The sequence below is a fragment of the Dendrobates tinctorius genome, unplaced genomic scaffold, assembly GCF_039654945.1.
Source record: "Dendrobates tinctorius isolate UK_male_01 unplaced genomic scaffold, ASM3965494v1 ptg000038l, whole genome shotgun sequence".
NCBI lineage: Eukaryota > Metazoa > Chordata > Amphibia > Anura > Dendrobatidae > Dendrobates > Dendrobates tinctorius.
In genome coordinates, this window is record NW_027361706.1 from 3,566,879 (window position 1) to 3,592,423 (window position 25,545).

The 25,545-nt window shown below is 49.0% G+C and overlaps 1 protein-coding gene across 1 annotated transcript; it reads left to right on the plus strand.

Moving 5' to 3' along the window:
- Positions 1 to 4,595: 4,595 nt before the first annotated feature.
- On the plus strand, positions 4,596 to 20,489 carry LOC141088185 (NADP-dependent alcohol dehydrogenase-like). The gene is made up of 2 exons (XM_073574107.1): positions 4,596 to 4,734; positions 19,873 to 20,489. The coding sequence occupies exons 1-2, from the start codon at positions 4,596 to 4,598 to the stop codon at positions 20,487 to 20,489; spliced, it is 756 nt and encodes a 251-aa protein (XP_073430208.1).
- The last annotated feature ends 5,056 nt before the right edge of the window (positions 20,490 to 25,545 follow it).

The following is a 25,545-nucleotide window of genomic DNA, read 5'->3' on the forward strand; positions in this document are numbered from 1 at the left end:
GTATATAACACAGTCCACATAGTATATAACACAGTCCACATAGTATGTAACACAGCCCACATAGTATATAACACAGGCCACATAGTATATAACACAGCCCACATAGTATATAACACAGTCCACATAGTATATAACATAGTCCACATAGTATGTAACACAGCCCACATAGTATATAACACAGCCCACATAGTATATAACACAGTCCACATAATATGTAACACAGCCCACATAGTATATAACACAGCCACATAGTATATAACACAGCTCACATAGTATATAACACAGCCCACATAGTATATAACACAGCCACATAGTATATAACACAGCCACATAGTATATAACACAGCCACAAAGTATATAACACAGCCACATAGAATATAACACAGCCACATGGTATATAACACAGCCACATAGTATATAACACAGCCCACATAGTATATAACACAGGCCACATAATATATAACACAGTCCACATAGTAAATAACATAGTCCACATAGTATATAACACAGCCAAATAGTATATAACACAGCCACATAGTATATAACACAGCCACAAAGTATATAACACAGCCACATAGAATATAACACAGCCACATGGTATATAACACAGCCACATAGTATATAACACAGCCCACATAGTATATAACACAGGCCACATAATATATAACACAGTCCACATAGTAAATAACACAGTCCACATAGTATATAACACAGCCAAATAGTATATAACACAGCCACATAGTATATAACACAGCCACATAGAATATAACACAGCCCACATAGAATATAACACAGCCACATGGTATATAACACATCCACATAGTATATAACACAGCCACATAGTATATAACACAGGCCACATAATATATAACACAGCCCACATAGTAAATAACACAGTCCACATAGTATATAACACAGCCCACATAGTATATAACACAGCCACATAGTATATAACACAGCCCACATAGAATATAACACAGTCCACATAGTATATAACACAGCCAAATAGTATATAACACAGTCCACATAGTATATAACACAGCCCACATAGTATATAACACAGCCCACATAATATATAACACAGCCCACATAGTATATAATACAGCCACATAGTATATAACACAGGCCACATAATATATAACACAGCCCACATAGTAAATAACACAGTCCACATAGTATATAACACAGCCACATAGAATATAACACAGCCCACATAATATATAACACAGTCCACATCCCCCCCCCCCCCGAGAATGGCCCCACAGTCCAGAACTCACTGATATATTAAAAAACTCCACAATTTTCACCTCTCCTCGTGCCATGCGCTGCTCCCGTCTGGCTCCTACATAAACATAAAAAGTACCAGCACAAAGTCAAGAAAATTTCATGTATATAAACTCAGATACATATCAGAAAATACAGAGAAAAAAATGAGTTTACCATATACAACGAAAAATAAGTATTTATTAATACAGAAGTTCATCAATTACATAAATAGTAAAATGTACAATAAAATATATCATATGTCAATTAGTATGTATGAATACACATGATCCACAAGACTGATGGCCACAGACTATGAGCAGAACATAATAGCAGGACAGAGCAAAAAATAACCTATGTCAAACCAATAGTAATAGAAAGAGTTAATGTAAACATCAGGCAGCTGATTCACTCAGTATCAGGAGGCTCATATAGCCAACCATGCAGTGCAATGGTATGCTGAACAAATGCCCCTAAATCATAAACATCACCATGGTAGTGTGGGAGGAATTGCCCCCGTCGAGTGTCCGGACCGGAACCAAGGGAGCCGTCATCTGGGTTCCGGGGGAAACTGTCCCCAAGGCACAGAGTTCGAGGACAGGCTGTTGTGACAGACAGATGGGCTGGAGGAGGGAACAATATAAAGGAGGCGGGGAATCCCCGGGACGATGAGTGAGCAGACTGTGACAGAGGCAGCAGGAGACTGTGGGAGCGACTGCAAGATAGAGCGACCTACCAGTGCCAGGGAAGATGCCGACTGAGGACTCCAGAGGGACGGTGGCAGGGCGATCATCCGAGATTTGCTGCCCCGCTCCAGCCCGCGGCTGCAGCCTACCCGCGGTCGCCCGCGGCCGCTGCCATCTCGCTCCACCCCGCGGCAGCGACCTGTTCCCCGCCACCCGCAGTCGCCCTGCTCTCACCAGTGTTCGCGGCAAGTACAGTGCCGCCGCCGTCCACCACTGTCCCGCACCGGTTCACAGCAGGGGCCGAGCCTCTGCTGGCCGTGGACTCCCCGTCGCAGCCGTTAGCTGCGCGGGTGGTCTGTGATTCGCCACCCTACATCGCTGCCACTTGCCCCAGTCTGGGAACTGCGGCCCATCCGTCCAAGGACTCAGCCGGGGCCTGTGGGGCTCCAGTGTCATCAGAGCGCTGGAGCGTGCGAAGACTACGCCAACGCCTCAGCAACTGGGCCCAGCGACTACTACGCCGAAAGACCACCATCCCGAATGGCGAGGGACGCCTGGACGGCTAAGTTGACTATATATTTACGGACCCGTAGTCAGCCATACCGCGGCCCTATAGTGACCGGCTATTGCCGGAAGTAGTTGTGTTCTACCCATTTGTGTTTGCTTGTTTTAGAGCCCCTGCGAGGGCAACCCGTGTTACTGTGGCACCCCTGAGGCTTCAGTCGCCACAGAGGTACTGCACCTCCTCCTGAGGTGTGGTGCCCCACCATCCAGGTAAGGTGAGATCTCCTGACCACGCTGCAACACTCGCATCCCACACAACATGGTAGTTCAGCAAAGCCACATTGCGGCTCCTTGCTTAGAGGGTAGCAGAGCACCTTTGGTGGTTCCCTGCTTGGAACACGAAACGTTCTGGGAGGCGGGTGGAGTTTAGACTACATAAAGAGCAGGAAGAGTTAGTTAGTCAGTCAGTCAGCGAGAGAGAGAGAGAGTCACTCGGAGAGGAGTGAGGATTCCTGGAAGAGGGATGGAGGAAGGAGTGCTGCAGCTGCCTCAGTGATCTGAGCCAGCTGGCACAGGAAAGGAAAGAAGGAGAAAGACATTGGACTGAAACCTGACCTTCTATGAGAGAGAGGGATTAGTACAGAATGAAGGAGAAAAATGGAACAGAGAGGACGTTGGTTAGAGGAGAACCCTGCCTAGAAGTTCTAAACGCAAGGCCGGGACCCGGTCCCCGAGGTTGTATGGATACTGAAGGCTCTGCAGCAGACACCGGTGGAGTAGTGAGCTACTCCCATCTAAGACTTGGGGGCACAACAGCAACTTGGATAGTGAGCTGGGACTCAGGAGTAAGGCGTCCCCGAAGCAGGCTACAGCTGTCTGCTGTACAAGTAGAGTTCTTGGGAACATCTGTCAGGAGGCACTCCAGTGTAACTCAGTACTAGGAGTACTTCAGTAAAAGGCGCTATAGAGGAGACATTCAGAAAGGTACATGTTGGCGGAGTGTTCGAAGGGAGCATCCTATCTTGCCTGGAGGTTGACTGAGCCCAGGACCCGGAGGACACAGCACGGAGGCAGGCATCTGTGTGAACTGCAGACTGTGAGTAAAGCTTTGGAACTACATGCCCTGGTGTCCTCCACTTATTCCCGCATCACTACACCCTGCAAAGCTACATCTGGGCAACGGCCTCTACACCGCCTGTGCCTCTCCTCCATTGCTACATCTACACTGCCCTGGGACTACGGCTCCACCTGTGGGGAGCTTCACCATCTTGGCTGCAACCCACCACCAGTCCCAGAGGATCTGCATGCAGCGTCGGTCTAACACCTCACTTGCCGAACACCACAGGTGGCGTCACAAACTATTCATAAACTTTATTTCATTGTTCATTCACCCCCTTTTTTGCCATGGAGCCCCAGGGCCACGGACCGGGTCACAGCTTCCGTGACACTCCCATTGAGATCAACGGGCCCGATACCGAGTACCCCGCTAGGCCCTGGTGTCGGCGCTCCATTACCGCTTTTGGTGATCAAGCCGTGACTGAGGAAAGTTCCCTCTAGTCTTATAAAAGTTATTATAGAAAGCACCAAATTGTCTCGCGACTCGTCACTGCATCCTGCGTACCTGCAATTACCACAGTATCAACAATAAATATATTTATGTATACATTACGTATGCAAAGACCGCTACATGACTAAGTAAAGAATGAAGAGGTTAATTACCCATAATGACTGCCCGTGCTGTGACCACGTTCCCCAACGCACGTTTCGCTTGATATTTCGTCGCTTCCTCAGGGGGCTCCTGTCTCAATGGCTGCACTGCCTGGCACACAGTGAGTGCGCGATGACGTCATCACACACCCGCAGTGTCAGAGGCAGAGGGGAATGATGGGAGAGGAGGCATCAGCTGACGCTCTCTCCTCCATCATTGCTTTGAACCGGAACCACCATGAGCACCGCAGGAAAGGCTATTAAATGCAAGGCCGCTATTGCCTGGGAACCATGCAAGCCCCTCAGCATTGAAGATATTGAAGTAGCTCCTCCAAAGGCTCATGAAGTCAGAATAAATCGTGCAGAGCTTGCGATGGCCAACACAGTAACATCTGCAAAAAATTAGAGTTTGCATTTGGAGCTCAATCAGGACTGATGGATGATGGTGCAAGCAGATTTACCTGTAAAGGCAAAGCGATTTATCATTACGCATGCACAAGTACATTCACTGAATACACTGTGGTGTCTGACATTTACGTTGCCAAAGTGGATGCCCGTGCCCTTGTTGAAGTTTGTCTTATAGGCTGTGGATTTTCTACTGGATATGGTGCAGCTGTCAACACTGCTAAGGGGACCAAGCGCTCTAGTTGTGCTGTTTTTGGCTTGGGAGGAGTTGGTTTATCATCAATTGTAGGATGCAAGGATGCAAGCGCTACATGAATCATTGGAGTAGGTTCACATAAGGATAAGTATCCAAAAGCCTTACAACTGGGAGCCACTGAGTGCCTAAACCCAAAGGTTTACGATAAACCCATTCATGAGGTCATTACTGAGCTAACTAATGGAGGAGTGGATTTTGCCGTTGAATGTGCAGGACGCTCTGAAACCATGCTGACTGCTCTCCAGTGTACTTACTGTGGAAATGGTGTTGCTTGTTTGCTCATGAAGTCAAAAGAAATCGTGCAGAGCTTGCGATGGCCCACCCAGTAACATCTGCAAAAAATTAGAGTTTGCATTTGGAGCTCAATCAGGACTGATGGATGATGGTACAAGCAGATTTACCTGTAAAGGGAAAGCGATTTATCATTACTAGTGTTGAGCTTTCCGATACCGCAAGTATCGGGTATCGGCCGATATTAGCTGTATCGGAATTCCGATACTGACTTCCGATACTTTTTTCGTATCGGATAACGGAATGGGAAGTTCCCATAATGCTATCAGCCCGCTCGCTTTGATTCAGCCAATGGGAATCCTCAGAAGTGTGGGCACATCCTGTTAGGCATGTAAACTATTGGCATGGCTGTGATTGGCTGCTGAAATGATGTCATGATGCACTATAAAAGCCGCCGCCATTTCTGGTCACTCGGCTGTGAATTCAGTTAGGGACAGGCTGCTGTTGAAGACTGTGAGGGACAGTTAGAAATAGCGATTCTCAAAACAATATTGTGCTTTACCCAGGCTACATAAACCACCACTGTAGCTTTCTTTTCCCTAGCAGCAGTGTTCACAGCTGTCTGCAAGGGCTGTGTGAGTGCAGCTCACGCTGTGGAGTGGGTCCTGCAGCCACGTCTGGTTGTAGGCCGCCCAGCGTGCCTCACTGCTGCCTCATACATATTTTCCTTTTTGAGCTGCTTATTTTTAAAAAATTCTATCTAGTGTGCTTCCATCCGTATCAATATACGTTGGTTGCAAACACTAGTAGTAGACAGCAGAGCCTTTCTGCAGCCTTTAAGTGCTAGTGCCCACTTAGCTGCACTGTTCACGGCTGTCTGAGAGGTCTCTGACTGTGTGTGAGTGCAGCTCACGCTGAGTAGTGTGTCCTGCAGCTACGTCTGGTTGTAGGCCGCTCAGCGTGTCACTGCCTCACACATTTTTCTTTTATTGCAGCTCATTTTTTCTCCTATTAGTGTGCATCCATCCGTATCCATATATGGTGGTTGCAAACACTCTAGGAGTACACAGCGGAGCCTTTCTGCAGCCTTTCAGTGCTAGTGCCCACTTAGCTGCACTATTCACGGCTGTCTGAGAGGTCTCTGACTGTGTGTGAGTGCAGGTCACGCTGAGTAGTGTGTCCTGCAGCTACGTCTGGTTGTAGGCTGCTCAGCGTGTCACTGCCTCACACATTTTTATTTTATTGCAGCTCATTTTTTCTCCTATTAGTGTGCATCCATCCGTATCCATATATGGTGGTTGCAAACACTCTAGGAGTACACAGAGGAGCCTTTCTGCAGCCTGTCAGTGCTAGTGCCCACTTAGCTGCATTGTTCACGGCTGTCTGATAGGTCTCTGACTGTGTGTGAGTGCAGCTCACGCTGAGTAGTGTGTCCTGCAGCTACGTCTGGTTGTAGGCTGCTCAGCATGCGTCACTGCCTCGAACATATTTTTCTTTAATTGCAGCTCATTTTTTCTTCTCCTATTAGTGTGCGTCCATCCATATCCATCTACATTGGTTGGTTGCAAACACTATATAAGAGTAGAGGAGCCTTTTTTCTGGCTTGTGCCCTTCAGCTGCAGCCAGATTAGTATTACCCAAATTTTTTGGAGCCTCATCTTTTGCATTGTAGGTTACCTGCCTGCATTGTAATAGCTCCAGAAAGTTGGTGATACTCTCACTTTCAAATCTTTGATCACATCATTTTAGTTTTTTTTCCCCAAAAAAACCCAGCAAAGTTCACCAAACACTACATTTGAAAGTTGTGTAGGCCACATTAGCTCCCATTAAAGTGTAGTCGATACACACACTTCATAAAATTAGTGTTTCTTATACCTGTAACCAGCTGTTCAGGAATAAGCACACTAAGGCCCCCCTTTGTACTTTTCTGCCTATCTTTCTCAGTCTAGCAAGATGAAGAAGGCAGGGAGTAAGGCACGTGGGCGTGGAGTTTCAGCAGGGAGAGGACGTGGGGATTCTGCAGGGAGAGGACGTGGGGATTCTGCAGGGAGAGGACGTGGGGATTCTGCAGGGAGAGGACGTGGGGATTCTGCAGGGAGAGGACGTGGGGAGTCTGTGCCTGCTGTTGGCACCAGTGAGTCAGCATCCCCCAGTTTTAGCAGGCAACAGTCCTTTATGCGCAGCTTTGTAGGACCTCACCGTACCCCACTGCTGCGGGAGGAACAAATTGAAGCCGTTGTGGGATGGATGCCAGCTAACGCATCGACTTCAATTACTTCCACATCCTCTCAGGGCCAGAGCACCGAAGAGCAACCATCTGTCTCTTCACCACCTGCCAAAGTGCCCAGGCAGTCAGAGAGCACTGGACAGGAGCCATCACAGTCTCTACTTCTGTTCTTGGAATCTGTTGGTTTGGAAAGAGGGGGCCAGCCAAGCAGCATTCCAGATTGTGAAGAAGAGGGAGTATGCAGTGATGCGCAACTTCTTTGTCCCTCTGAATCTGAAGAGGCGGGTGGGCCAGTGCCTATGGTCAGCACACCTCAGTACGCATCAGATGATGACGAGACACAGTTGCCACTTTCTGTTGCGTACGGTGCTGGCGAGACAACCCAGGAGAAGCAGGTGTTTGAAGAGGGGAGTGTAGATGATGAGGTCCTTGACCCATCATGGCGTGAGGAACAGGAAGGTGGTGGGAGCAACTCTGAGGAAGAGATTCCCCGAACGGCCAAAACCGGAGGGAGAGGGAGAGGGGCAGACTTGGTTGCCTGTAGCCTCCACTTCGGCACACGTTAGGAGCATTCCACTTTCAAAAGGCAAAACGGGCGCTCCCAAGACTTGCAGTGCGTGGTCCTTTTTTGACACAGTTGCAGATGACATTTGCTTTGTCAAATGCAAGCTGTGTCATCAGAGAGTCAAAAGAGGGAAAAATGTCAGCAACTTCAATACCACTAATATGTGGAAACATGTGCGGACCAAGCACGAGGTGGAGTTACACAGACACACTGAAGACGTAGGCCAACGTACAGCACCACCTACCACCTCTTCAGCTCGTGTTGGGGCCTCTTCCTCCAGCTCACACACAGCTGGTTCGGCTTCCTCACAGGATCGCCAAGGAAGAACCTCTGGCACTGTTGTCCGGAGACCCTGTGACATTCCACCCACAGCACCACATTCCAAGTCATCCTCACACTCCCAGGCCACTCGACAGCCATCGGTAGCACAGGCATGGGAGAAAGGTGACCATACTCGGCAAACCATCCCCGAGCACAGGCTCTGAATGCTGGCATTGCCAAACTACTGGCACTTGAAATGCTGTCATTCAGGCTGGTGGAGACTGACACCTTCCGGGACTTCATGGCATTGGCGGTCCCACAATACACCGTGCCCAGCCGCTTTTATTTCAGCAGGCGAGCCGTCCCTGCCCTGCAGAAACATGTGGAGGCAAACATAAAACATGCGCTACTAAACGCCGTCAGTAGCAAGGTCCACCTGACCACCGATGCGTGGACCAGTAACCATGGACAGGGACACGATACCTTTCCCTCACTGCCCATTGGGTCAATGTTGCTGAGCCGGGTACAGATCTGGAGAGTGGCGCTGTACGTGTTCTGCCAACTCCACGGATTGCAGGAATCCAGTCTGTACACATTGACTCCTCCTCCTACTCAAGTTCCTCTGAAACAGCGCAGCAGGAGCCTGTTATGACCGATATGAGCACAGCCGTGGCCAAACGTCAACAGGCCGTACTGAAATTAATTTCTTTGGGGAATCGAAGCCACACAGCGCAGGAGCTCTGGAATGCCATCAAGCAGGAGAGCGACGTGTGGTTTCTGCCAGCGAATCTCCAGCCGGGCTTGGTAGTGTGTGACAATGGCCGAAATCTGGTGGCAGCTCTTGGCCTTTGCAACCTCACTCACATCCCATGTCTGGCACATGTGCTCAACTTGGTCGTGCAGAGCTTTCTGAGCGACTATCCGGATCTTGATGCACTGCTGCACAAGGTCCGCATAGAGTGCGCTCACTTGCAGCGTTCCAGCACGGCAAGGTCGCGCCTTGCTGCTCTGCAGCGCGGATTACGCCTTCCGGAACATCGCATCATATGTGACTTACCCACCAGGTGGAATTCTACGTTACATATGTTGGAGCGGTTGTGTGAGCAGCAGGCAGCAGTCATGGAGTACCAGCTGCATCAGGCGCAAACAAGTCGCACTGTGCGCCGGTCACACTTCAGCACCACTGACTGGGCCTCTATGAAGGACATCTGCCTCGTTTTGCGTGCCTTCGATGATTCCACGCGGATGGCGAGTGCAGATGATGCACTAGTCAGCATGACTGTCCCCCTTATCTGTCTGCTTCAAAAAACACTGCAAGCACTAAGGGATGAGGTTTTGGAAGAGGTGGAGGATGAGGAGTCCCAAATGCCATCTGCTATTGGACAGTCTGCGCTACGTGCTTCCTCACAAAGGCCTAGGCAGGGGACACTTTGTGAGGCGGATGAGGAGGAGTCGATGGAGGAGGAAGACATCTCTCCAGAGGAGGGAGGTACACAAAGCTCTAGTCAGTATGTACAGCGAGGGTGGGGTGATGCAGAGCAGGCAGAGATCACGCCTCAAGCAGGGGACAGCGGTTCTTTGGCAGTTGGGAGTCTTCAGCACATGGTTGACTTCATGCTGCAGTGCCTGAGAAACGACCGTCGCATCGCCCACATTCTCTATACGGCTGATTATTGGGTGTACACCCTCCTAGATCCTCGCTACCGGGACAACTTGCAAACCCTCACACCAACGTTGAACCGGGAGTGTAAACTGCGGGAGTACCAAGACACACTGGTGCAGTCCATCATGTTTTCCATTCCACCCGACAGCAGTGGTGCTAGTGCTTTACAAAGCACCTCTGTGCATCGAGCCAGTGGAGGAAACTCGGCACAAAGAGGGAGCAGAGGCAGCGCCTCAGCACAAGGCAAGACCACTATGGCCCAAATGTGGCAAAGTTTTGTGTGTCCGCCACAATTGTCTACACCATCACTGACGGCTCCAGTCAGCAGGAGGCAACGTTTCCATCAGATGGTGACAGACTACATGTCTTGCCCTGTGAGTGTACTCCCAGATGGCTCTTCCCCCTTCAAGTTTTGGGTCTCTAAGCTGGATACATGGCCAGAGCTTAGCCAGTATGCATTGGAGGTGCTGGCTTGCCCAGCTGCCAGTGTATTATCGGAACGCGTCTTTAGTGCCGCAGGTGGTGTACTAACAGACCGTCGCACGCGACTTTCTTCCGATAACGTTGACCGGCTTACTTTTCTGAAAATGAACAAGGCCTGGATCTCCCCAGAATTTGCCAGTCCTCTTCCCGACTAAATAATGGGTTGGCAACTGTATCCAGGTCTCCTGTTGTGTTCATGTTTCTACCACCTGAACTATAATCCCTGGGCTTCAACACAGCCAGTTGTCGCTCAGATGTGTCGTCTGCACAGAGAAAAACACTAGCTCCTGTGTTATTGGGGTTCAGTAATGCCAGCTGCTCCCCTGCTGTGTGGACTGCAAAGTCTCCTGCTCCATCCACATTCAAACTACTACTGATTTTTAACCGTGCTTCACTTAGGCCTCTGGCTCCACTGTCTCTAGTATTTCCCCTGGCCTCCAACCCCGCCAGTTGCTGCTCTGAAGTGGCGTCTGCACAATCCACACTTCTTCCTGAGTTACTGGGGCTCAGTCACGTCAGTTGATCCCCTGATGTGTGTCCGGCAAGGTCTCCTGGTCTGTCCACATTCCCATTACTAGTAGTATGAATGAGGACAGAGCAGGAGACCTTGCCGGACACACATCAGGGGATCAACTGACAGGACTGAGCCCAAGTAACACAGGAACAAGTGTGGATTGTGCTGACGCCACTTCAGAGCTGTCACTGGTGGGGTTGGAGGCCAGGGGAAATACTAGAGACAGTGGAGCCTGAGGCCTAAGTGGAGCACGGTTACAATCAGTAGTAGTCTACAACCTCTATAAAACGTGCTGCAAGTTGGCCTCAGCCTGCTCCATGCTTCATCCTGGGCTCCAACAACGCCAGTTGGTGTTCAGAAGTGCCGTCTTCACAGAACAAAACACACTAGCTCCTGTGTTAGTGGGATTCAGTAATGCCAGCTGTTCCCCTGCTGTGTAGACGGCAAAGTCTCCTGCTCCATCCACATGCCAACAACATCAGACCTCAGCCTGCTCCATGCCTCATCCTGTGCTCCAACAACGCCAGTTGGTGTTCAGAAGTGCCGTTTTCACAGAGCAAAACACACTAGCTCCTGTGTTAGTGGGGTTCAGTAATGCCAGCTGTTCCCCTGCTGTGTAGACGGCAAAGTCTCCTGCTCCATCCACATGCCAACAACATCAGACCTCAGCCTGCTCCATGCCTCATCCTGTGCTCATACAACGCCAGTTGGTGTTCAGAAGTGCCGTCTTCACAGAGCAAAACACACTAGCTCCTGTGTTAGTGGGGTTCAGTAATGCCAGCTGTTCCCCTGCTGTGTGAATGGCAATGTCTCCTGCTGCCTCCAAACTCACACTGCAACGCATTTTCTCCTCGCTCCAAGTAGGCCTCAGCCTGCTCGGAGCATTGATCCTGGGCTACAACACAGCCAGTTGTAGCTTGGAAGTGCTGTCCGCACAGATTCAAACACTCGCTCCTGTGTCTGTGGGGTTCAGTAACGCCTGCTGTTCCCCTGCTATGTGGATGGCAAAGTCTCCTGCTGCCTCCAAAATCACACTACTACTGATTTTCCACCGTGCTCCACTTAGGCCTCTGGCTCTACTGTCTCTAGTATTTCCCCTGGCCTCCAACCCCGCCAGTCGCTGCTCTGAAGTGGCGTGTGCACAATCCACACTTGTTCCTGTGCTACTGTGGCTCAGGCACGTCAGTTGATTCACTGATGTGTGTCCGGCAATGTCTGCCGCTCTGTCCCCATTCCCATTACTAGTAGTCGGAATGTGGACAGAGCAGGAGACCTTGCCGGACACACATCAGTGGATCAACTGACGTGACTGAGCCCCAGTCACACAGGAACAAGTGTGGATTGTGAACACGCCACTTCAGAGCGGCGACTGGCGGGGTTGTAGGCCAGGGGAAATACTAGAGACAGTAGAACCAGAGGCCCAAGTGGAGCCCAGTAAAAATCAGTAGTTGTGTACAACCAATATAAAACTAGCTCGAAGTAGGCCTCAGCCTGCTGCATGATTGACCCCTGGGCTCCAACATCGCCAGTTGCAGCTCAGAAGTGTCTTTGGCACGGGTACTCCCTCCTGCTCAGCCTGGTTCCAGCACCGTCAGCTGGTTCCCGGCAGAGCCTTTGGCCTAGGTGCCTCCTTCTTGGTATCCGAGTTCCAGCAACGTCTGCTGGTCCTTGGTAGTGCTTTTTAGCACAGGTACCTCCTGCTTAGAAACCGTGTTCCAGCACCGTCAGCTGGTCCACGGTTGTGCCATTGGCTCTTGTTCCTTCTGCTGCCCCTCTGAGTTCCAGCACCGTCAGCTGGTTCTCGGTAGTTCCATTGACTCTTGTAGCTTCTGCTACCCATCCGGGTTCCAGCACCGTCAGCTGGTTCTCGGCAGTGTCTTTGGCACGGGTACTCCCTCCTGCCCAGCCTGGTTCCAGCACGCCTGTTTCCGGGTAGTGTCAATGTAACTTTGCCACCGATACGTTGTCCTGTCGTGTTGCGGTCGGGTTTGCCGAGTCTATGGTGCCTGCAGTTTTGGTGCTTTCTATGTGGGCTGCGGGTTCTGGTAATAAAGGCTGGTTCTGTAGTGCCGATAGGACAAGCACCCCCTGTTGGACTGTGGGTTTCGGAAACTGCGTCCTGCTCGCGGCCTTGCAACTTTGTTGATCATGGGTACCTTCTGCTACCCATCCTGGTTCCAGCACCGTCTGCTGGTTCCCGGCAGAGCCTTTGGCATTGTTGCCTCCTTGTCGGTATCCGAGTTCCAGCAACGTCTGCTGGTTCTTGGTAGTGCTTTTCAGCACAGGTAACTCCAGCTTAGAAACCGTGTTCCAGCACCGTCAGCTGGTCCACGGTTGTGCCATTGGCTCTTGTTCCTTCTGCTGCCCCTCTGGGTTCCAGCACCGTCAGCTGGTTCTCGGTAGTTCCATTGACTCTTGTAGCTTCTGCTACCCATCCGGGTTCCAGCACCGTCAGCTGGTTCTCGGCAGTGTCTTTGGCACGGGTACTCCCTCCTTCCCAGCCTGGTTCCAGCATGCCTGCTGTTTCCGGGTAGTGTCAACGTAACTTTGCCACCGATACGTTGTCCTGTCGTGTTGCGGTCGGGTTTGTCAAGTCTATGATGCCTGCAGTTTTGGTGCTTTCTATGTGGGCTGCGGGTTCTGGTAATAAAGGCTGGTTCTGTAGTGCCAATAGGACAAGCACCCCCTGTTGGACTGTGGGTTTCGGAAACTGCGTCCTGCTCGCGGCCTTGCAACTTTGTTGATCATGGGTACCTTCTGCTACCAATCCGGGTTTCAGCACCGTCTGCTGGTTCCCGGCAGAGCCTTTGGCATTGTTGCCTCCTTGTCGGTATCCGAGTTCCAGCAACGTCTGCTGGTTCTTGGTAGTGCTTTTTAGCACATGTAACTCCTGCTTAGAAACCGTGTTCCAGCACCGTCAGCTGGTCCACGGTTGGGCCATTGGCTCTTGTTCCTTCTGCTGCCCCTCCTGGTTCCAGCACCGTCAGCTGGTTCTCGGTAGTTCCATTGCGTATTGTAGCTTCTGCTACCCATCCGGGTTCCAGCACCGTCAGCTGGTTCTCGGCAGTGTCTTTGGCACGGGTACTCCCTCCTGCCCAGCCTTGTTACAGCACGCCTGCTGTTTCCGGGTAGTGTCAACGTCACTTTGCCACCGATACGTTGTCCTGTCGTGTTGCGGTAGGGTTAGCCGAGTCTATGGTGCCTGCAGTTTCGGTGCTTCCTATTTGGGCTGCGGGTTCTGGTAAAAAAGGCTGGTTCCATAGTGCCAATAGGACAAGCACCCCCTGTAGGACTGTGGGTTTCGGTAACTGCGGCCTGCTCGCGGATGCAAAACTTTGTTAATCATGGGTACCTTCTGCTACCCATCCGGGTTCCAGCAACGTCAGCTGGTTCCCGGCAGAGCCTTTGGCCTAGGTGCCTCCTTGTCGGTATCCGAGTTCCAGCAACGTCTGCTGGTCCTTGGTAGTGCTTTGGAGCACAGGTACCTCCTGCTTAGTAACGGTGTTCCAGCACCGTCAGCTGTTCCACGGTTGTCCCATTGGCTCTTGTTCCTTCTGCTACCCATCCTGGTTCCAGCACCGTCAGCTGGTTTTCGGCAGTGCCTTTGGCCTAGGTGCCTCCTTCTTGGTATCCGAGTTCCAGCAACGTCTGCTGGTCCTTGGTAGTGCTTTGGAGCACAGGTACCTCCTGCTTAGTAACTGTGTTCCAGCACAGTCAGCTGGTCCACGGTTGTGCCATTGGCTCTTGTTCATTCTGCTGCCACTCCGGGTTCCAGTACCGTCAGCTGGTTCTCGACAGTTCCTCAGCCTTCTTGTAACTTCTGCTACTTTTCCAAGTTCAAGCTTGTGGAAATGGTTTTTGATTCTCACTCTGGATCTCCATGAAAATGACCCTGAAGACGAATACCCTGAAGACCACACAGAAGAATACCTAAAAGATGACCCTGAAGAAGATGACCAAGAGGACAAAGAACTGGAAGACAACCACCAAGATGCAGAACAACAAGAGACAGAAGACCAAGAAGCATAAAAAACAAAAGCAGAAGAACATTAAGCATAAGACTAAAAATCTGAGCAAAGGATATTATCAAATTTATTAGCAGAAGAAGACTAAGCACCCCCTGTAGGACTGTGGGTTTCGGTAACTGCGGCCTGCTCGCGGATGCAAAACTTTGTTAATCATGGGTACCTTCTGCTACCCATCCGGGTTCCAGCAACGTCAGCTGGTTCCCGGCAGAGCCTTTGGCCTAGGTGCCTCCTTGTCGGTATCCGAGTTCCAGCAACGTCTGCTGGTCCTTGGTAGTGCTTTGGAGCACAGGTACCTCCTGCTTAGTAACGGTGTTCCAGCACCGTCAGCTGTTCCACGGTTGTCCCATTGGCTCTTGTTCCTTCTGCTGCCCCTCCGGGTTCCAGCACCGTCAGCTGGTTCTCGGTAGTTCCATTGAGTATTGTAGCTTCTGCTACCCATCCGGGTTCCAGCACCGTCAGCTGGTTTTCGGCAGTGCCTTTGGCCTAGGTGCCTCCTTCTTGGTATCCGAGTTCCAGCAACGTCTGCTGGTCCTTGGTAGTGCTTTGGAGCACAGGTACCTCCTGCATAGTAACTGTGTTCCAGCACAGTCAGCTGGTCCACGGTTGCGCCATTGGCTCTTGTTCATTCTGCTGCCACTCCGGGTTCCAGTACCGTCAGCTGGTTCTCGACAGTTCCTCAGCCTTCTTGTAACTTCTGCTACTTTTCCAAGTTCAAGCTTGTGGAAATGGTTTTTGATTCTCACTCTGGATCTCCATGAAAATGACCCTGAAGACAAATACCCTGAAGACCACACAGAAGAATACCTAAAAGATGACCCTGAAGAAGATGACCAAGAGGACAAAGAACAGGAAGACAACCACCAAGATGCAGAACAACAAGAGACAGAAGACCAAGAAGCATAAAAAACAAAAGCAGAAGAACATTAAGCATAAGACTAAAAATCTGAGCAAGGGATATTATCAAATTTATAAGCAGAAGAAGACTAAGCAGTGTATGGGGGTGTGTTATGAAGGAGGAAAAAACAAAAATACAAGCTAAGTCCAGAAAAACTGGAGAGGTTGGTAGCTATTGGATTGCAGACCCCTGATCCTATCCACAACAACTAACAGTAGCCGTGGGGGGTTCCTACGATGCCCTAGACCCCTCGATCACAGCCGGAGAACAAAATAGGCCTAAAGAAAGAAAGGTGAAATCTAAACTGCCCCAGAGCAGACCCCAAAGCAATAGGCAGCCCCCAACAAATAATGACGGTGAACCAAGATGAAAACACTAACACAGATAGAAAGATAGGTTGAGCAAACGATGGGGCCCAAGCTAACTAAAAAGGACAGGATAGAAAAGCTGCTGTCTGCAATCCGTAAAAAACCCTACCAAAAACACTACCAAAAAATGTCCCAACCGTCTGATAGGAAAAACAGGCCCTGAAGTCGCTATATCAGCATTCAGGTAAATTCTGAAGACAGAGCCAAGAGACCACCATAGTATCTTTTACGGTTTCTGACAAACACTTCCGAAAGAGAGCTGCCAAGGCACCATCATTCCAGGTAGTAAGGACCGCCCACTTTTGGAATTTTTGACAGTACAACTCTGCAGAATCCCGACCCTGGCTCAATGCCAACAGGGCCTTTTCAGCCTGATCAATAGCATTAGGTTCATCATACAACAACCCCAAGGCTTGAAAAAATGCGTCCACATTAGTAAGAATAGGATCATCAGGTTTCAAAGAAATCCTGGGGATCGCCGCGCAGCAAAGAGATGACAATTTTAACCTGCTGCGCGGAGCTCCCCAACGAGTTAGGCTTCAAGGCAAAAAATAATTTACAATTATTCTTAAAATTCAAAAATTTAGACCGATCCCCAAAAACACATCAGGAGTAGGGTTCTTTGGTTCAGCAGCATGTGAATGAGCAAGATAGGCGGAAATTCTCCGCACTTCAGCAGTGAGCTGCTCCACACGATCAGACAATTGCTTCATCTCCATTGAGAAAGAAAAAAAAAAATTCCCCCTATGGCCTCAGAGACATAGAGGAAGAAATATACACAAAAAAAAAAAAAAACATTCTGACAAACTTTCTTTTTTTTTTACAATTCTTTCCTGCTATTGAGTACCCTAGGATCTGCGGTATGGCTGGTAATTCTGTTATGAATGAGTCACCGAAGGAGGAAAAAACAAAAATACAAGCTAAGTCCAGAAAAACCGGAGAGGTTGGTAGCTATCAGATTGCAGACCCCTGATCCTATCCACAACAACTAACAGTAGCCGTGGGGGGTTCCTACGATGCCCTAGACCCCTCGATCACAGCCAGAGAACTAAATAGGCCTAAAGAAAGAAAGGGGAAATCTAAACTGCCCCAGAGCAGACCCCAAAGCAATAGGCAGCCCCAACAAATAATGACGGTGAAGCAAGATGAAAACACTAACACAGATAGAAAGATAGGTTGAGCAAACGATGGGGCCCAAGCTAACTAAAAAGGACAGGATAGAAAAGCTGCTGTCTGCAATCCGTAAAAAACCCTACCAAAAAATGTCCCAACCGTCTGATAGGAAAAACAGGCCCTGAAGTCGCTATATCAGCACTCAGGTAAATTCTGAAGACAGAGCCAAGAGACAAAAATGGAACTCAGCACACCCCCGACCGGGGATGGCTGAACTCCAAAAAACAAGGTAAACAAAACAAAACTAATAAGTTCAATAGCAGAGCAAAAATTTATCTTTGGGAAGCAGGAATCAGACTGGTCTCCAAGAATCCAGCAGAGAAATCACCAGCGACTCAGAAGGGTGTCGGCTGCCTTATATCCAGTCAGAATTTCCTGTTACCCAGTCATCATCTACCAGATCAGGTGTTTGGTAATCAGCCTCACTACCTTCCTTCACCAGAAGAGGGAGTTCATCAGACAGCGACGGTGAAGGGGAAAATGAACTCACAACAGGGGTGTGTCCGTTCCTCCTCGTGGTGCCCCTGGAAAAGGCCTACTGCTGCAGGACAAACTGAACGCGGACAAATCCTGTTGTAAATCTTTTGTGACAGGCTGAACGGAAGGTGTAATCTTCAAACTTTTATAGATAACAACTACAGGAATGCCTGACACAAATAAGAATATGATGAAGAAGAATAGGAAGAAGATGAAGAAGTAGAAAATGAAGAAGAATAATAGTTGAATAAGAAGAATATGAAGAATGTAAAAAAAAAAAAGAAAAAGAAGAAAAAAAAGAAGAAAAAGAAGAAGAAGTTGATGAAAAAGATGCTGCTGCTGAGGATCATGAAGGAGAAAGTGTGGGAGAAGTAAAAAAGAAGGTAAAGAGCATGGAAGTAGTGAAACATACATATCTGACAAAAAATTAAAGACTTTAACATAGTCAATATCTTTGTAACTACGAACGTCTTTAAAAAAAAAAAAAAATCCTGCTATTCCATTTGATTGGGCTAAACCTCTATGGCTTTAATGTCTCCTACACCTCCCACAATACATTCTACATTATTATTAGTTGTTTTTCTTCATGTAGAATTAACCTACAGGGAAAGAAAGGGTTTTTTTTAATTCCAATATTTCTGTTCCATTGACTTGAATGGGACTTCCGGGATCGGAATCTGCGATACCCGATACTTTTTTTTAGATCGGCCGATCCATTCTGATACGATATTTTTCAGTATCGGGTGGTATAGCTCAACACTAATCATTACGCATGCACAAGTACATTTACTGAATACACAGTGGTGTCTGACATTTGCGTTGCCAAAGTGGATGTGTGGCGCCCCTGAGGCTCAGTCGCCACAGAGGTACTGCACCTTCTCCTAAGGTGTAGTGCCCCACCACCTAGGTAAGTAGGGAACTCCTTTCCACACTCCAACACCTGCACCCCACACACAGGATAGTTCAGCAGGACCACATTGCGGCTCCATGCTTAGAGGGTAGCTGCGCACCTTTCGTGGGTCCTTGCTTCGTAACACGAGATGTGCTGGGAGGTGGGTGGAGTTGAGATATATAAAAGGTTGGGAAGGTTTAGAATTACAGATCAGTCTGGAGGTTCAGTCTGACAGAGGGTCAGAAAGGAAGGAAGGGAGCCAGTCGGGAGGCGTGGGGATCCCTGGAAGAAGGGATGGAGGAAGGAGTGCTGCAGCTGCCTCAGTGACCTGAGCCATCTGGCACGGAAAAGGAACAGAAGGAGAAAGACGTAGAACTGCAACCTAAGCTTCCATAAGAGAGAGAAGAAACAGTGCGGAACGAAGGAGTAGGAGAACAGAGAGGAGTTGTGGGTTGGAAGAGGAACCCTGCCTATAGGTTCTCAGCGCAAGGCCAGGGACCGGTCCCCGAGGTTGTATGGACACTTATGGTTCTGCAGCAGACACTGGTGGAGTAGTTGGCTGTAAATGCACTACTCCCATCTAAGACTTGGGGCACAACAGCAACTGAATAGAGAGCCAGGACTCCGGAGAAGGGAGTCCCCAAGAGAGGCTACAGCTGTCTGCCATACGAGTAGAGTTGTTAGGAACATCTGACAGGAGGAACTTCAGAGTACCACGGTGCTCGAGCTCTTCACACTAAAAGGCGCAATAGAGGAGTCGTTTAGGAAAGGTACATGTTGGCGGAGTGTTGGAGAGGATAATCCTGACTAGCCCGGGAGGTTGATTGAGTCTCTACCCCGGAGTCAGGCACCAGTGTGTACCATGAACTGTGAGTAAAGCTTTGGAACTGCAAGCCCTGGTGTCTTCCATTCATTTGTGCGCCAACACCGTCAGCACCGCTACATCTGGCTACCAACATTCCTCACACCGCCTACGCCTATACACTGTCCTGGGGTTACAGCTTCACCTGTGGGGAGCTACACCATCTATGCTGCAACACACCATCAGCCCCAGAGGATCTGCACGCAGCGTTGGCTTACCATCTTGCTTGCCAAACACCACAGGTGGCGTCACAAACTATCACATAAACTATATTACAAACCACCATTGATTTGGGCGCCCAGGGCCACGGACCGGGTCACAGCTGCTGTGACTTATCCCACTTACACTGGCCCGGTACCGAGTACCCCACAGCCCTTGGAGGGCGACCCAGATGCCCGTGCCCTTGTTGAAGTTTGTCTTATAGGCTGTGGATTTGCTACTGGATATGGTGCAGCTGTCAACACTGCTAAGGTGACCAAGCGCTCTAGTTGTGCTGTTTTTGGCTTGGGAGGAGTTGGTTGTTCAGCAATTGTAGGATGCAAGGATGCAAGCGCTACACGAATCATTGGCGTAGGTTCACATAAGGATAAGTATCCAAAAGCCCTACAACTGGGAGCCACTGAGTGCCTAAACCCAAAGGATTATGATAAACCCATCCATGAGGTCATTACGGAGCTAACTAACGGAGGAGTGGATTTTGCCATTGAATGTGCAGGACGCACTGAAACCATGCTGACTGCTCTCCAGTGTACTTACTGTGGAAATGGTGTTGCTGTTGTGTTGGGCGTGGCATCTCCCAAGGACACACTTTGTTTGCATCCAGGTTTGCTTGTCACAGGGCGTACCTTGAAAGGATCTATATTTGGAGGCTACAAGGGTTCTGATATCCCAAAACTGGTTACAGATTATATGAACAAAAGGAACAATCTGGAACATTTAGTAAGCAAGAAGCTAGCCCTGGAAAAAATCAATGAAGCATTTGAACTGCTTAGCAGTGGGGCAGGAGCTCGGAGTATTGTGATATTCTAATCGTACTGCAAGTGAAAATATGGAAGTAGACCATGGAGCTGTCCTTGTAGAAATGCACTTTACAGCTTCTGATTAATCATATCTTATATGCATACATTCTCCTATCTGATTGGTGTATGATTTTTTTGTTCACAGTGATAGAATCCACTTAAGAATTTCGGCATTTGCTTTGGTTCAACTTCTATACTAATGCAGACACCGGTATAGTTCAATGTGGCGGCGGTGGGGGGAGTCGCCACCAGCGGCAGGTGGGCCCCCCGCCTCACGGGCCCCATAGCGGATGTGTGATGTGCCGCTACCCGGGGGCCCCTGGGTTAGCGGGGAACCTAGGCAGCTGCCTGGTCTGCCTGCCCCTAACGCCGTTACTGCTCCTGGGACTCGCCATGGTGGGAGGAAAGAGGATCAGGGTGAGGATTCTGTGGTCCAGACTCCTGGCTAGTGAGACTGGACCGTGTGGAAGACAGGTAGTGCTGGGAAATACTGGAAGCATTATCTGCCATTTAACCAACCACCTGTTTGCACTGATCTGGCTTTAAGAGTGGTGTCCTGCAACGCTCTGCAAAATGGGACACGAACCTACGTCTCATGGATGATCGTGTTTGTTGTGTTCCCAAAGCATGCATAGTTTCACTTGGCCAACGGCTTTGGCCTCTGCGTGCACCATCAGCAGCACGTAAACTTCTCTGTCCCTTACCCCACGCCTTGTGCTTTTTTAAATTACGTATATAATTTATGCATGCAAATTTTCTGGTATTAATAGGTAAAAGAAAATATGTTGCCTTGAAAAGGACTTTTGTTTTTAGCTTACAGCAGCAGTATACCTATGGAAGGCCTGTAAGGCAATAAATCCTGCCTGTATGCCTCTAATCCAAAACTACTTGAGAATGGCACTTGAGCACCCGCGATACTCAATCGAGTAACGAGTGTAACCAAGCACCACGATCAGTGGCGTAGCAACTGTTTGTGGCGCCCGGGGCGGTCGAAAAATTTGCCGCCCCTTTGGTCGTTGATAATACATAAGGGGCTGGGGGCCCCACCTATAGCGTCAGACAGAGGGCCCCCACCAAACAGCGCCACACAGAGGGTCCCCACCAAACAGCGCCACACAGAGGACCCCCACCAAACAGCGCCACACAGAGGGCCCCCACCAAACAGCGTCACACAGAGGGCCCCCACCAAACAGCGCCACGGAGGGCCCCCACCAAACAGCGCCACACAGAGGGCCCCCACCAAACAGCGTCACACAGAGGACCCCCACCAAACAGCGCCACACAGAGGGCCCCCACCAAACAGCGCCACACAGAGGGCCCCCACCAAACAGCGTCACACAGAGGGCCCCCACCAAACAGCGCCACACAGAGGACCCCCACCAAACACAGTCACACAGAGGGCCCCCACTTACAGCGCCACACAGAGGGCCCCCACCACATAGCAAGTGCCAACCATGATGCTACCAAAGAAAGGAAACCAAAATAAATGTCTCACGAAGATAAACCCAGTATACCCGTCATTGCGAGGTGGTCACCTGCCCAGGACCCCCATGCATTAGCAAGAGCTGTGTGGATTAAAGATGTTTGTGTATTAATACCACAAATATCTGGCCGTCCCCAGTAAAGGTGGATTAACAGCGAAACCCTGTCTGCAATTAAACAATCCAATAAAATATCACAGAAGAAAATAATAAATCCAAAACCTGTTGGTCACGTTGCTGTACGTCCTGGTGTGCAGTAGCGTGACAGCGCAAACACCGGCACCAGGGCATCCAGAAAGCTCATCCAGCAATTTGACCATTCTGCATTTATAATGCTTTTCCTTAAATTCAGCTTATTTACAGATGTAGCAGAGCCATGTTTGTCATTTGGCATAGCTCACTCATCTAATATATAAAGCTCAAAGTGTGAATGTATGTATGTATATACAGTCATGGCCAAAAGTATTGACACCCCTGCAATTCTGTCAAATAATATTCAGTTTCTTCCTGAAAATGATTGCAAACACAAATTCTTGGGTATTATTGTCTTCATTTAATTTGTCTTAAATGAAAAAACACAAAAGAGAATGAAGCAAAAAGCAAAACATTGATCATTTCACACAAAACTCCAAAAATGGGCCAGACAAAAGTATTGGCACCCTCAGCCTAATACTTGGTTGCACAACCTTTAGCCAAAATAACTGCGACCAACCGCTTCCGGTAACCATCAATAAGTTTCTTACAATGCTCTGCTGGAATTTTAGACCATCCTTCTTTGGCAAACTGCTCCAGGTCCCTGATATTTGAAGGGTGCCTTCTCCAAACTGCCATTTTTAGATCTCTCCACAGGTGTTCTATGGGATTCAGGTCTGGACTCATTGCTGGCCATCTTAGAAGTCTCCAGTGCTTTCTCTCAAACCATTTTCTAGTGCTTTTTGAAGTGTGTTTTGGGTTATTGTCCTGCTGGAAGACCCATGACCTCTGAGGTAGACCCAGCTTTCTCACACTGGGCCCTACATTATGCTGCAAAATTTGTTGGTAGTCTTCTGACTTCATAATGCCAAGCACACGGTCAAGCAGTCCAGTGCCAGAGGCAGCAAAGCAACCCCAAAACATCAGGGAACCTCCGCCATGTTTGACTGTAGGGACCGTGTACTTTTCTTTGAATGCCTCTTTTTTCTCCTTTAAACTCTATGTTGATGCTTTTGCCCTAAAAGCTCTACTTTTGTCTCATCTGACCAGAGAACATTCTTCCAAAATATTTTAGGCTTTTTCAGGTAAGTTTTGGCAAACTCCAGCCTGGCTTTTTTATGTCTCGGGGTAAGAAGTGGAGTCTTCCTGGGTCTCCTACCATACAGTCCCTTTTCATTCAGATGCCGACGGATAGTATGGGTTGACACCGTTGTACCCTTGGACTGCAGGGCAGCTTGAACTTGTTTGGATGTTAGTGGAGGTTCTTTATCCAACATCCGCACAATCTTGCATTGAAATCTCTTGTCAATTTTTCTTTTCCGGCCACATCTAGAGAGGTTAGCCACAGTGCCATGGGCTTTAAACTTCTTGATGACACTGCGCACGGTAGACACAGGAGCATTCTGGTCTTTGGAGATGGACTTGTAGCCTTGAGATTGCTCATGCTTCCTCACAATTTGGTTTCTCAAGTCCTCAGACAGTTCTTTGGTCTTCTTTCTTTTCTCTATGCTCAATGTGGTACACACAAGGACACAGGACAGAGGTTGAGTCAACTTTAATCCATGTCAACTGGCTGCAAGTGTGATTTAGTTATTGCCAACACCTGTTAGGTGCCATGGGTAAGTTACAGGTGCTGTTAATTACACAAATTAGAGAAGCATCACATGATTTTTCGAACAGTGCCAATACTTTTGTCCACCCTCTTTTTTATGTTTGGTGTGGAATTATATCCAATTTGGCTTTAGGACAATTCTTTTTGTGTTTTTTCATTTAAGATAAATTAAACGAAGATAATAATACCAAAGAATTTGTGTTTGCAAAGATTTTCAGGAAGAAACTGAGCATTATCTGACAGAATTGCAGGGGTGTCAATACTTTTGGCCACAACTGTATGTATGTATGTATGTATGTATGTATGTGTGTATGTCCGGGATTGGCATCCGCACCGTCGCAGCTACAGCCACAAAATTTGGCACTGTCACACGTCTGGACCCCGAGAGCGTCTTAAGCTATGTTGTGAGGCGAAATTTTAACCCTGTGCGTTCCAATTCACCAAACAATTTTGCCCCTGCCTACATACTGGGGAAAAAGTGTGTGCGCGTCAAGCCCCGCCCCTCATTATGATGTCATAATGCCCCTATTTGCATCCTGGGGAAGCAGTGTGTGTGTATCAAGCCCCGCCCCTCATTATGATGTCACAATGGTTGCCATGGCGACGCTGATGTCATCATAGGTTGCAAGCCCTGCCTCCGCTCATTATGATGTCATAATGGTTGACTATGGGATGGAGGATGTGTGATGGGTATATGGGCACGGGACTATGGGATGGTGGATATGTATGATGGATATATGGGCACGGGACTATGGGATGGAGGATGTGTGATGGGTATATGGGCACTGGACTATGGGATGCTGGATATGTATGACGGGTATATGGGCACGGGACTATGGGATGGAGGATATGTATGACGGGTATATGAGCACGGGACTATGGGATGGAGGATGATGGGTATATGGGCACTGGACTATGGGATGGAGGATATGTATGACGAGTATATGGGCACGGAACTATGGGATGGAGGATGTGTGATGGGTATATGGGCACTGGAGTATGGGATGGTGGATATGTATGACGGGTATATGGGCACTCGACTATGAAATGGCGAATATGTATGATGGGTAAATGGGCACGGGACTATGGGATGGAGGATATGTATGACGGGTATATGGGCATGGGACTATGAGATGGAGGATGTGTGATGGGTAAATGGGCACGGGACTATGGGATGGAGGATGTGTGATGGGTATAGGGGCACGGGACTATGGGATGGAGGATATGTATGACGGGTATATGGGCACGGAACTATGGGATGGAGGATGTGTGATGGGTATATGGGCACTGGACTATGGGATGGAGGATATGTATGACGAGTATATGGGCACGGAACTATGGGATGGAGGATGTGTGATGGGTATATGGGCACTGGACTATGGGATGGTGGATATGTATGACGGGTATATGGGCACTCGACTATGAAATGGCGAATATGTATGATGGGTAAATGGGCACGGGACTATGGGATGGAGGATATGTATGACGGGTATATGGGCATGGGACTATGAGATGGAGGATGTGTGATGGGTAAATGGGCACGGGACTATGGGATGGAGGATGTGTGATGGGTATAGGGGCACGGGACTATGGGATGGAGGATATGTATGACGGGTATATGGGCACGGGACTATGGGATGGAGGATGTGTGATGGGTATATGGGCACGGGACTATGGGTTGGAGGATGTGTAATGGGTATATGGGCACGGGACTATGGGATGGAGGATATGTATGACGGGAATATGGGCAAGGGACTATGAGATGGAGGATGTGTGATGGG